Source organism: Haliotis cracherodii, unplaced genomic scaffold, assembly GCF_022045235.1.
Source record: "Haliotis cracherodii isolate W230 unplaced genomic scaffold, xgHalCrac1.p SCAF_1, whole genome shotgun sequence".
NCBI lineage: Eukaryota > Metazoa > Mollusca > Gastropoda > Lepetellida > Haliotidae > Haliotis > Haliotis cracherodii.
The window spans coordinates 53,894,110-53,908,115 of NW_027266264.1; the positions used below are offsets into that span (position 1 = coordinate 53,894,110).

Consider the following 14,006-nt stretch of genomic DNA (forward strand, 5'->3'; position numbering starts at 1 on the left):
GATTGTTTACAGACCGGAAATGATACTAGGGCGTAAAACAACACTCACTCACTCGCCCACACACCTCCTCCCTCCCTCCCTCCCTCACTCTCACACACACACACACACACACACACAAACAGACACAAACAAACAAACACACACACACACACACACAAACACACACACACACACACACACACACACACACACACACACACACACACACACACACACGAAGCTGGAAATGGTACTAGGGCGTAAAACAACACTCACTCACTCGCCCACACACCTCCTCCCTCCCTCCCTCACACACACACACACACACACACACACACACACACACACACACACACACACAAACACACACACAAACACAAACACAAACACACACACACACACGAAGTGTTCCAGTTGTCTTTCTCACGTTCGTTATGTATTATTCGACATACGTTATAAGAACCACGACTTTGAAGTAAAACGTTATGTTCTCTTAACAAAGTGAGCCAGGATAAAATATTTCATAATCCTATATCGTTAAGTGTATATGTCATCGACCTGACTGTCATGACCCACTGACGTGAAACATATTTCACATGGCTTCGGGCAGCTGACAGGCCACCTGTCGTAAGCATTCCTGTGAGACATATTGTCAAATACGTAGTCAGATTTCGAGAGTAGATCCCGCAACAGTATGTCAAGTTAACTTACTGTAAACACAGTCGCCTTCCTGGGCCGGGAAACGAGTGGTTGATAACATGAGCAACGACCATGCCATTTGGACAAGATGACACACGAGCCACCGTGGGAGGCCAACAGGTCTTCATTAATCGGTTCTTACGACAAGCACAGGGTTCCGGGACACAGAGTTGTTCCCGAAACCCACGATGAACACATGTAATACTCTTTCAAGTCCATGATGTATGTTGATATATCATATCAGTTCGTGACAAAAGCTTAAAATAAAGCACTGCATACAACAGCAGCATAGTTCAACACGACAAAATGCAGCACATCAACACACAAACTGACAAACTTGAGCACAGCACATCACGACACAAACTGACAAGCTCATATAGGTACACCACAGAGCAGAGCACAACGCACACTAACATACGCATAGTACATCATTACAGCACAGCGGAACTCGAGACAGCTGAACACAACACAGCACTTCGACACAGTTGAACACAGCGAAGCACAACGCACACTAACATGGGGCCAGCAACACACCACACCACAGCATTACCACAGAGCAAAACCCGACACAGTTCAACACAACACAGCAAAATTGGTTGATAAGTTGTCCTTAATAGAAGAGCGCGTTCAGCAATCAGGATCACACAATTATTGCCCAAAGTTGAATATTAAAACACTTAACATTATGATAAATTCAGAACTTTACACACACACACACAAAAACATACAAAAAACACAATATATTCTCTACATTGTAGAGCAATTCGCAGCGATTTATTTTTCCTCACTGTCTCGGCACTTTAACAAAGGGCGGTGGGAAGTCACGCGTTGCTATTGGCTCTGTGCAACACCCGTGCTGATTGTTAACTTAATTTGTGTGCTCCCTTCTCTTAACCACAGTCGACAAATAGCCGATGTCCATGCGGATAGAAAGATGGACTGGTGAATGGCTGAGTGAGAGAGAGAGGGTTGACACCATCCCTAATCCAGGGCCACTCCACGCCTCACTGCAGTCGCCTACCTAGCTTCTCATTATAGACAAGCCCGCAGTTCAGCGTAGTCTTCCCAGTGTACAACACCTACATCGTTTTGGAGGACTTCTTGTAAACATTAGTTTCGGACCGATGATATGTCGTTGTTCGTGGGACACTAATTGTGCATTATGGAACAATACTGGATTTTAGTTATTCCACTTTTGGGATGCCTTTTATCGAGCCCGACAGCAACAGGTAGGTGTACATGTACACAACATATGCTTGTTTTTTCCATCGCTGTCTCTCACCCACCATAGCATTGGACACATTGGTCTTCGGGGTTTTCGCTACTACGCAATATCAACAATTGATTCATATGCATAAGCTAAAATGTGTACCTTTTGATTTACATTCAAGTATCTGTACCATTGTTGATAGAGAATGTTTTTTAGTATACATTGCCCTATCACACACCATCTTGAAAATATGTCATGATCTTTTGTCGAAAGCGTACCAATTGGATCGCCGTTTATGACGGTAATTACATTATCTGGCTTGTTGGCGTGTACCTCAATGCCTATGATTTTGTGTCGGTTAATAAAGTGGAATCTGCAAGTGGTATATTTTGCACGAACTTCAACAGTTATACCGTGCAGGTTGACTGAAAGGTAACAACCTCGTGACAAATATCATTTCAGTGAAGAAAAGGTCAACCATCCATGGCAATTAACCACCACAATTGCATTGTTTAAATTCTCAGCAAAGCACGCACACGCGTTCTTGCAGTCGAGACAATCTTACATTACATAATTCAGCATTTTAAGACCCGATAATGGTCTTTTATCTCGTACGTTTTTTTCCACAGGATCGGTTGCTTATTGTCCCTTGCGTACAGTTTAACTAATGTGACGTAATTTTGAGTAGATATCTCACAAAGTCAATATACTGATACCGACACAACTTTATGTAGAAAAAACTTATCTTTCAGCACGAAATGCTGTTGTGCGGGATTATAATCTTGATAAACGTGAAAATATGCGTCTGAAATTAAAGTGTCATTTTTTAACGCCTCGTGTCAGACTTGAACGGTCATTCTGCATGTGTTATGTCACTGGGCGTGTGCACTCGAAAGCAGATTTGTTCATTGCTGAAGTTCTGAGGGATGAGCTGCCTTTAACGGTGGCCATCCATCGTGCCGACTCATTTCTGAAATACATTTATAATTCTGACTTATTTAAATGTTATTTAGAACAGATCAGTCCTGCAGTTGACATAACCTGACGTATCCTCCATAGCGCGCAAGTAATTCAACGGACATGTATTTTATGACGCATGTTAATTGTCTCACTATTACAGCAACCTTGTTACATACACTGCCGTGTCTCTTTTTATGACAGAGGTACTCTGCGGTTTTATAAACATTATATCACATTCGTGTTAGATTTTATTAACCTTTGTCCTTGTACATGACTGTCATAACTATCATCATCATTAAAATATTTGTGTTTATTCCAAGCGACACTGTTTGCACGATGGACAATATGGTTGTACGTGGCGGTCGAAATTAACAAGAGGGCATGAACTTCCCATATGTGTTGGAGTTATGGGGTCTATTATGTGTTTATGTAGACCTGTTACGTCATGGAGAAAAGACCCCGTAACTATACAGAGCCAACAATTCAGGCGCGCCAATATGACGAGATCAATATGGACAATCAGGTGTGTGTGTATGAGCCAAACTTAATATAGGATTGTTTGTTTGGGTTTAGTGAACCGAGAGAACTATGTCATGTGTAAGGTGATTTTGTTTCGGGTCAGTGTGCCCGCAGAGCGCCTGAGTCACACCCGTTAAATCTACCCCGAAACAGCCACCACTACCTTCAACCCGTACCAACTGTAAAGACCCAACCACAAACCCCGAAAACAGACCCCCCCCCCCCCTTTCTGAGAACAACGGTCCTCCCTATGTACATTAACACTGATTTATCACTGAACATTCATGAACAGCCTTTTCCCATGAACTCTGCCCATCCACCCCCCCCCCCCCAACAACCCCCCTTTGCCTGTCTTTCCCCGGACATCCCCACCCCGAGGGCTTGTCATGGTCACAGGTCTCATTACATGAAGGTGTTGACTGTGATATCGAGTGTCCACTGTCTATAGACGGATCAATCACGGCGCAGTGTCTTGACCAGGTAGCGGTTTCGCAGCGTCTGTGTTTGACCTCCGGACACACCTGGGCAAGACTGGACAGGACCCGGCAGATTCCACTTGAATGGACCGATATATAACTGCTATGTTATAGTGTTACCACACAGCCCTAACCCAAATAGAAACAACACCACGCTTGTCATTTCTCGTTAGTGCGTTGTTAGGCCGTTCTCTTATATTAGTTTGTTTTGCGGATTTCTCTTTTGGGGTCTGTGGTCGAAATAAAATCAAATCATATTAACCAATTATTTTTTGTTCGGGTGTAAAGGAAGGGTGTGTGGTCGAAATAATATAAAATTATACTGACCAATTATTTTGTTTTTCGGGTGATTGAGAAAAAATAAAAAATGTTTTCCATTTTTAACACGGATTTTTTTATGAATTGTTAGAGGAATGTTGACTTGTGATCAGCGGTTTGGGGGAAAAATTACACGCTGTTTTTGTTGTTGTTGATTGTTGTTTAACGCTACACACAGCAGTATCCCAGCTCTATGACGGCGCTCTGTAAATCGAGTCTGGAGCAGACAAACCAGTGATTGATATTATGAGCATCGATCCACGCAAATGGGACACGATGACATGCATCAACGAAGTCAGCGGGCCTGACCACCCGATCCAGTTAGTCGCCTCTTACGACAAGCATAGTTGTCGTTTACAGCGAGCAGGGGTTCTTGAAGACCTATTCTACCCCGGGTCTTCTCGTCACACTGTTTTGAGCATAAGTGAAGCTATGAGTACTACTCGCTGTGGCTACATTACAGGTTTAAGAGAACTCATACCGATGATCGATCATGTATCACTTGTCTTGGTCAGGTTAGGTAAAACATTTTGCGATGTTACTTCCGTAAGAGCGATTCACCTGAAACCGGATCTGTTTCACGTTTTTTGTCGACGGATACGTAAACAAACTACTAAAATATAAACGCCTTAGTTTATTCTCGAAAGACGTTGTAATCTGTGGGGGATCAGACATTAATTACACTTATAGGATTTCGAAAAATTTAGATAATACATCCTTACGCCCTCCGCCTCATCACATAGTCAAATTTGAGACAAAGCGCTGTGAAGTTGTTTTGTTTCAAAACGTAGTCGCTCAGCCTGTTTATAAAGTACACATCCTAAGACTGGGGGCAGCTATAATCCGTCAGAGCCGGTCGCCCGTGGCTAGTTTGTCCTCTTCCTCATTACCCCTTCAACTTTGCCGATAAATCACCCGATAATGAAAGCGGTAGTTTCACCAAGACGGTTGCATAACTGATCTCATTTGGGTGAGTGAGTGAGTTGGGTTTAACGCCACTTTTAACAGTATTCCAGTTATATCGCGGCGTGTCAGCTTAATGTGGGAGGAAAGCCCGAAGTGATGCAGGTCTCAGACGTTTACCACTTCGGTAAAACCCACGAGCACGGGTATGGTGCTGAGAAACCTAGAGACATAATCGGGGCGAACCGGAACTTGAACACACAACTGACATGTGTCTGCAAAATGCGTCAGTGTGTGTATATACTTCGTGTGCAGGTGTTCGGCCATCGAGGTATATCTGTGCTGGGAGGCATGCGATAGCTAGTCTGTAGTGTCAATGTCAGAGTTACTCGGAGACTGCACATGGCGTCACAGACGATATTAAAACTACCAGCAACCACATAAGGCCGTTATGGCGACATGCATTATAAATAACATGATTGTAAATAATTGCTATATTAAACCAGAACATTTTAGAAACGACAGTGTGTTTGAACAAGATAGATATTTTCGAAAGCTGGCTTATTTGTAGTGTTAAATAACGTGTTGACGTTTAGTTGGCAAGGGTGGTTGTTGATGTTATATGCGGGGAAATAGTAGTTATGGTTATAGTGGTAGTAGTACTAGAGTCGTGGTGGTAGGAGTGCTTGTGGTTGCAGCAGCAGTAGTGATAGGTGAAGTTGGGTGAAATGGGGTTTAACGCCGCGTCCAAGATTATTGCACGTCTAGCGACCTGCATTCACATGTGCGTGCGTGCGTGCTAGTCCAGACCTATGCCGATTTTATAGTATTACTATAGTATTACCCACTGAGATACCATGTCGCATTTCAGACACAGTATACTGACTCCGAGATGACCAGTCCTTGTTTAACCCCCTTAATACCGCTGGGTAACAACAAGTACGATCTTTTAACGTCTTTTGGTATGACGCGACCGAGGATCGAACCCCGGCCTTCCGCTTTTCGCTCTATCAACTAGATCACGGAAGCGGTCAACAGCAGCAGCAGCAGCAGCAGCAGCAGTAGTAGTTTGTTGGTTAACGCCGCATTCAGCAATATTCCAGCTATATGACATCATGAGCATCTATCCATGAAATTGAGATACGATGACATGCATGAACCAAGTCAGCGAGCCTGACCACCTGACCCCATTTGTCGCCTCTTACAACAAGCATAGTCGCCTTTTACGGCAAACATGGGTTGCTGAAGGCCTCTTCTTACCCGGATCTTCACGGGTAGTAGTAGGAGGAGTTCTAGAAGTAGTCCTAGTAGTAGTAGTTCTAGCAACAGTAGTAGTAGGAGGAGTTCTAGAAGTAGTTCTAGTAGTAGTAGTTCTAGCAACAGTAGTAGTAGGAGGAGTTCTAGAAGTAGTCCTAGTAGTAGTAGTTCTAGCAACAGTAGTAGTAGGAGGAGTTCTAGAAGTAGTTCTAGTAGTAGTAGTTCTAGCAACAGTAGTAGTAGGAGGAGTTCTAGAAGTAGTCCTAGTAGTAGTAGTTCTAGCAACAGTAGTAGTAGGAGGAGTTCTAGAAGTAGTTCTAGTAGTAGTAGTTCTAGCAACAGTAGTAGTAGGAGGAGTTCTAGAAGTTGTCCTAGTAGTAGTAGTTCTAGCAACAGTAGTAGTAGGAGGAGTTCTAGAAGTAGTTCTAGTAGTAGTAGTTCTAGCAACAGTAGTAGTAGGAGGAGTTCTAGAAGTAGTTCTAGTAGTAGTAGTTCTAGCAACAGTAGTAGTAGGAGGAGTTCTAGAAGTAGTTCTAGTAGTAGTAGTTCTAGCAACAGTAGTAGTAGGAGGAGTTCTAGAAGTAGTTCTAGTAGTAGTAGTTCTAGCAACAGTAGTAGTAGGAGGAGTTCTAGAAGTAGTTCTAGTAGTAGTAGTTCTAGCAACAGTAGTAGTAGGAGGAGTTCTAGAAGTAGTTCTAGTAGTAGTAGTTCTAGCAACAGTAGTTGTAGGAGGAGTTCTAGAAGTAGTTCTAGTAGTAGTAGTTCTAGCAACAGTAGTAGTAGGAGGAGTTCTAGAAGTAGTTCTAGTAGTAGTAGTTCTAGCAACAGTAGTAGTAGGAGGAGTTCTAGAAGTAGTTCTAGTAGTAGTAGTTCTAGCAACAGTAGTAGTAGGAGGAGTTCTAGAAGTAGTTCTAGTAGTAGTAGTTCTAGCAACAGTAGTAGTACTAGGAGGAGTGATAGTAGCAGTAGCAGAAACAGTTGTAGTTGTAGTGATTGTGGTATAAACGGCTTCAGCAGCAGCAGCAGTAGTAGCAGCAGCAGCAGCAGCAGCAGTAGTAGTAGTAGTAGTAGTAGTAGTAGTGATAGTAGCAGTAGCAGAAACAGTGGTAGTTGTAGTGATTGTGGTATCAACGGCTTCAGCAGCAGCAGCAGTAGTAGCAGCAGCAGCAGCAGTAGTAGTAGTAGTAGTAGTAGTAGTGATAGTAGCAGTAGCAGAAACAGTGGTAGTTGTAGTGATTGTGGTATCAACGGCTTCAGCAGCAGCAGCAGCAGCAGCAGTAGCAGCAGCAGTAGTAGTAGTAGTAGTAGTAGTAGTAGTAGTAGTAGTGATAGTAGCAGTAGCAGAAACAGTTGTAGTTGTAGTGATTGTGGTATAAACGGCTTCAGCAGCAGCAGCAGTAGTAGCAGCAGCAGCAGCAGCAGTAGTAGTAGTAGTAGCAGTAGCAGTAGTAGTAGTAGTAGTAGTAGTAGTAGTAGTAGTAGTAGTAGTAGTAGTAGTAGTAGTAGTCGTCGTATGGTGCAGTGAAGCCCATTTCTCGTGTCCCCGTAGAAACACAACTTGGATTGCTAAGAGGGCCCAACAGCACCCACTTCCAGTATTGTTGGAGCTGTGTTGGAGCTGTGTTGGAGCTGTAGGATGAGAAGTGTTATCCTGAAATAAGTGAAAGGCTTACAGAAACAGAAGTGTATGAAGTTATTGCTTTGGTACCGAGATGGAAGACGACTATTGTGTATTTGTAGTTGGACTTCGAACCCGTTTTTTTCTGAGATCCTGACAGCATTCTATACACTGGCGTCACCGCTGACATCATGACCGCATACACATGCCCGACTGGACCCTGGTAGCGTGATGGATAACGCAGTTTGTTGAGTCGGCGGGGTGAATTGGAAACGTCTCTCACAGCACGCTGCCGTGTCAAAATAATTCTGCATATTTCTGACAAGCCAAATATTGTTGACACCATTAAGCAAATAATATACTAAAACCCACGTAACAATTACAATTAAATGCCACCATTTGAGTATCAACCACCGCGTGCAGGTTTACAACAATGTCAGCCGCCATGTTTTTTGTCCCGAATGCATGCCAGTTTAGCTTGCAGTTAACCAATATTGGCCGTGTAATACTACAGTGTCGTCTGCTTCTCTCGTCTGCTCGTGTGATAAAAAGGTCACGGCATCTTCCCTCCCTTTTTCTCCAACTGTCGTCTGCTGGTCGAACCCCCGACCCCAGTCACCTACATCCCCTAGTGGTTCTACCCTAGAATAGAACGACGGTATCGGTATTTGAATGCATATTGACACAGCATTTGTGAAGGGGTCTAAATCGGTCGTTGTCACGGGAAGAATGAGACAGTGTTGTCTCAGACAACATATGAAATAACCCGAAGACACTGCCACTACCACTGGTAGCGGGCCGCGAGATGGACACTGACTTTCACCTTCAAGGTCAAAGGTCACATGTTTCTTTACACCGCCTTTCAAATGTCGGTCATATCAATGTCTGTATGACATCTTTTGGAATTCAGAGGATATCGTATTTGGATGATAAAAGGAATGTTTCGAGGCTGATATTGTTTGCCGAAACGGTGTATTATTGTAGATGCATTGCAGTCGAGTGACGGTTCCGTGTGGCCTGTTATCTTAAAATTATAACATTGGTTGGAAGCAGAGTTATCATAATAATTTTAACGAAAATAACTTGGTTATATTCAAATATTCTTTCATGTCAGCATTTGGTGTCATTTTGAATCTCATTCTATCATAGGAACGGAATAAGTAGAGTTACATACACACAGGTAAAGGTGTCTCAATGATCTGGTTGATGTTGATGGCAAGGAAGGAAATGTGAGTAAAACTGAGTATACTTTTACGCAGCTTTTAACAATATTCCAGCAAGATGACGTCCAGAAATTGCTTCCCACATTGTATCCTTGATGATGTTGGAATAGAACTCGGACCTTCTTCATAACAAGCGAACACACGAACCACGTGGCTACTGCGCCTCCATATGAGTGTAGAACCCATTTTGTTTTTTCCCGTTACTAGTAGAAGAACGCGCATGGATAGAAGGTGGTCCGTTGTTGAACTTGTCTCTTGGAGCGAACCTATTGCTCTATTGGCGGTTACCTTGACATAACCTTTCTGCCTGCTTATCAAGACATGACGCTGCATTTTACCGTTCCAATTTACACCTTACTTCTAATGTATGCTTGTTGCTGAATCAACCGGGATGTGTGGAAAACACGAGTAAGGTAAACAAGCTCCCCATCTTACTTATTCTCACTAAATGACAACATGATCAAATGAACGAACCAGTTGGAAACTTGTTTGGGTTGTTGAGTGCAACCAACGCACGTCTCAAGTCACCTTGAAGTTACTCTGAGCGAAATAGTCAGAATTTTACATGTTCATGATATCATGTAACTCCAGTCTCTTTTGGAAATTAGAGGAGGGATTCCGAGGAAGTATATAGGTCCACATGCCATCGAGGAAGTATAGTTCCCCTGAACCGCAGAGGACGTATAGGTCCCCAGAACCGCTGAGGACGTATAGGTCCCCAGAACGACTGAGGACGAATAGGTCCCCATTTAGTGTGTGAAGCCCATTTCTAGTGCCCCACGCCTGTTCACGAAGCTGCCTATGCGCCATGATTGGCCTAAAGAAGACATAGCGATAAACATCTAAGTCATTCTCGAAGCTGTCTTAGCGATAAAGTTACTTTAAGTAAGTTCAGTTTACGATTGAAATTAAGACAGGATCAGACCTTTCTTACGACAGGTACAATGGCGTCCAAAAGACGGCATGTTGAAGATGGGTCTACCCTATCGTTTCTGATTACAAAAGGGTTTTCACTTGCACTTTAAAAACACGCATAGCCCAACTGATTTGGGCAAGAGCAAACGCCTCTGAAACATCGTATTTACCGTTTATGACATATGACCAACATATGATGTCCTTCTCACATCCAGCAAAAAAAAAAAAGGGGGGGGGGGGGGGGGTCTGTCGGCTAGCCTAGTGGTTAAAGCGTTCGCTCGTCACGCCAAAGACCCGGGTTCGATTCCCGACATGGGTACAATGTGTGAAGCCCATTTCTGGTGTCCCCCGCCGTGATATTGCTGGAATATTGCTCAAAGCGATGTAAAACCATACTCACTCACTCCAGCAAAAGAATGTTTGTTCAATTGTGTTTGATTCAATCTATCTGTTTAAGACATTTGGCCATTCAAAAATAATGCTCGTATTTCTTGTCCTTGCAGATAGTTTCCCACTTGCTAGATGTGAGATCCCATATAGTGACACTTACAGAAGATAGATTAAGCTTCAAAGACATCACAAGGAAATCCTAAACATCCAGCAATGAAACATACATGCATACAGGATATTCTATTTATATGTTTTAAGTGAGTTTCAAGGGTGAAGTAGATGTCAGTCATTTTCAGCTCGCAAACGTTCTTGAAGATTTGATTAAGTTAAGATGCTCAGAAGACATGCAAAAATAAACCTAATCTATGTTAAATAAACTCAGTATCCATACGAATATTTAACCACTGGTATAGTGTCCAAAGGATTTTACTTGACCTTGTGATTGTCAGTTAGTCCTGGGAAAGCATAGTTATCTCACGCTGCAGTCGGACAGAATTCCTCCCACATTAAGCTGACACGCTGTGATGTAACTGGAACACTGCTCAAAAGTGACGTTAAACCCAACTTACTCACTCACTCGTTTATGGTGATTATGTCACTTTATATACAAAAAGACACGTGTTTTGTCATGAAGTATATAATGGTTATGATTTCGTAAGGAAATATATACCAAGCAATACTTAACCTTTGTCCATGTGTACATATGTATGGACTCAAGTACACATGATTGAGAACAACAACTTAGAGACTGCATGTACGATGTATGGGTAGTAATATCAATAGCCCTCTTTGGAACAATAGCACTAAAATGCTTAGCTGTGTATTGTTTCTGTGACTGTTCGTGCCGTGACTGTGGTTTCCGTGACTGCTGTTTCTGTGACAGCTGTTTCTGTGACTGTTGTTTCCGTGACTGTATTTTCTGTGACTGTGTTGTTTCCGTGACTGTAGTTTCTGTCACTGTGTTGTTTCCGTGACTGCTGTTTTCTTGACTGTGTTGTTTCCGTGACTGTAGTTTCTGTGACTGTGTTGTTTCCGTGACTGTACAATGTAGTTTCTGTCACTGTGTTGTTTCCGTGACTGCTGTTTTCTTGACTGTGTTGTTTCCGTGACTGTTGTTTGGGCTCCTGGTTTCCGTGACTAGTTTTCTCGACTGTAGTTTCCGTGACTGTTGTTTCTGGTTTGTTTCCCTGACTGTCTTGTTTCTGTGACTGTTGTTCCCGTGACTGTAGTTTCTTTGTTGTTTCCGTGACTGTGTTGTTTCTGTGTTGTTTCCGTGGCTGCACTGTTTCTGTGTTGTTTCCGTGGCTGCGCTGTTTCTGTGTTGTTCCGTGACTCTGTTGATTCCGTGACTGTGTTGTTTCCGTGGCTGCACTGTTTCTGTGTTGTTTCCGTGACTCTGTTGTTTCCGTAACTGTGTTGTTTGGGTGACTGTTGTTTCTGTGACTGTGTTGTTTGGGTGACTGTTGTTTGGGTGACTGTGTTGTTTCCGTGACTGTAGTTTGGGTGACTCTGTTGTTTCCGTGACTGTAGTTTCTGTGACTGTGTTGTTTCTGTGACTGTAGTTTCCGTGACTGTGTTGTTTCCGTGACTGTGTTGTTTCCGTGACTGTAGTTTCTGTCACTGTGTTGTTTCCGTGACTGCTGTTTTCTTGACTGTGTTGTTTCCGTGACTGTTGTTTGGGTTCCTGGTTTCCGTGACTAGTTTTCTCGACTGTAGTTTCCGTGACTGTGTTGTTTCCGTGACTCTGTTGTTTCCGTGACTGTGTTGTTTCCGTGACTGTTGTTTCCGTGACTGTGTTGTTTCCGTGACTGTACAATGTAGTTTCTGTGACTGTGTTGTTTCCGTGACTGTTATTTTCTTGACTGTGTTGTTTCCGTGACTGTTGTTCGGGTGACTGGTTTCCGTGACTAGTCTTCTTGACTGTAGTTTCCGTGATTGTGTTGTTTCCGTGGCTGTGCTGTTACTGTATTGTTTCTGCGACAGCGTTGCTGCTGTGACTCTGTTGTTTCGGTGACCGTTTCTACACATAATAGAGATTGACAATCAGACAGCCGAAGCAGAACATGATTGATAAGACAATGAATAACGGACATAACAAACAGTCAGCCTTTGGCAACAGATAGCGGACTGACCTCCACACTTGTTGTCAAAACACGGTCATTCTGGCATGCCTGTCATTACATAACTTGGACAACAACGGTATGGGAAGGTATGTTGACAATGTGTGAAGTAAATACCGTTCCCTTTCTGATGAGAGAGGTTGTCGCAGTCGTTGTCATATATGACACACCATTGTCATGTGTGGTACTAGCGAGCACTCAACCCTGACGGAAGGCTTGTTGACTGGAAGTATATGGATGGACAAGGAGATTTAGGCTTGATTGAATTGGATGTCACACTGCAGCTACATGCCATGGCAGAAGGCACTCACTTATAACGATGTCGACAATCTTGACAAGCCGATTGGTATGGTTCGTTATCCACAATGACCGATTACTGTTGAATCGTGACAAAACAAACTCTGACATTGTGCTGATTCAAAAGGCAGACAGATTTATTCAGTATCGGCATACTAGCTAGAATGCTATTGGTCTCGGGTCTGGTTTCACAAAGAGATCTTAACACTTAGACTGTCTTACGTTACTGTCTTATTTGTTGGTTAACGCCGCACTCTGAGCAATATTCCAGCTATTTGTCGGCGGTATGTAGATAATGAAGTATGAAAGAGACAAACCATAGAAATGATATCATTAACACTGACCTACCCGTCCGGGTACGATGACCACACGGACTACATCGTCTATATACGACGAGGAAAGGATGGTCGGGACCTATTCCGACAGATTCTTAATCCTTGACAGGTATAATCACTATGTGGGACTGGCCTCAGACGTAAAGGCTGACGTACTTGCTGCAACGTTTAACAACCGTCGGACCCCTGTATGTTGCAAAATAAATAAAGGTTTTGATTTTAGCTTCTTCAGCGAACTCAGAATGTGACTCATGATAATATACTGCACCCTGTGTTTACCCTGGATCACGCTGCCTCGCCCTGGGGACCGAACATTTGATATTCGCCGGGGGTGGGGAGGGATTTCTAAAAACACCCTACAATGTAATTTTTGTGGCAGGCAATTTTGAAGAAGGTCGCATGGCCTGTGACCTGGCTGACTCGGGTAACCGCACCCGGATGGCGTTCTGGATCCGCATCAATGTTCATGCTTCACTTTTACCTTCCTGCGGTCACCTCATCCCCTAATCGTTTAATATCAGGGTTATTTTACGTCACTTCAACGCCCTTTACAAGATCCGGGTTAGAATAGAACTGTGCTTGTCGTAAGCGCCGACGAGTTTTAACGGGATTAGGTGGTCAGTCTCTCTGACTTGGTTGATGCATGTCATCGTATCCTAATTGCGTAGATGGAGGCTCATGGTATCAATCACTGGGTTATCTGGTCCAGACTCGATTATTTACACACCGCCGTCATAGAGCTGGAATATTGCTGAGTGCGGCGTTAAACAACAAACAAACAAATGTA

General features: G+C 43.3%; 1 protein-coding gene across 1 annotated transcript in view; it reads left to right on the forward strand.

Moving 5' to 3' along the window:
* The first annotated feature begins 1,689 nt into the window (after positions 1-1,689).
* The window catches only part of LOC139479429 (scavenger receptor cysteine-rich domain-containing protein DMBT1-like), a 102,172-nt gene continuing 89,855 nt past the window's right edge, over positions 1,690-14,006 (forward strand). Inside the window, exon 1 of the mRNA XM_071262283.1 lies at positions 1,690-1,907. Within this exon, the coding sequence (XP_071118384.1) occupies positions 1,841-1,907 (67 nt within the window). The 5' untranslated portion in view covers positions 1,690-1,840. The remainder of the gene's footprint in view (positions 1,908-14,006) is intronic.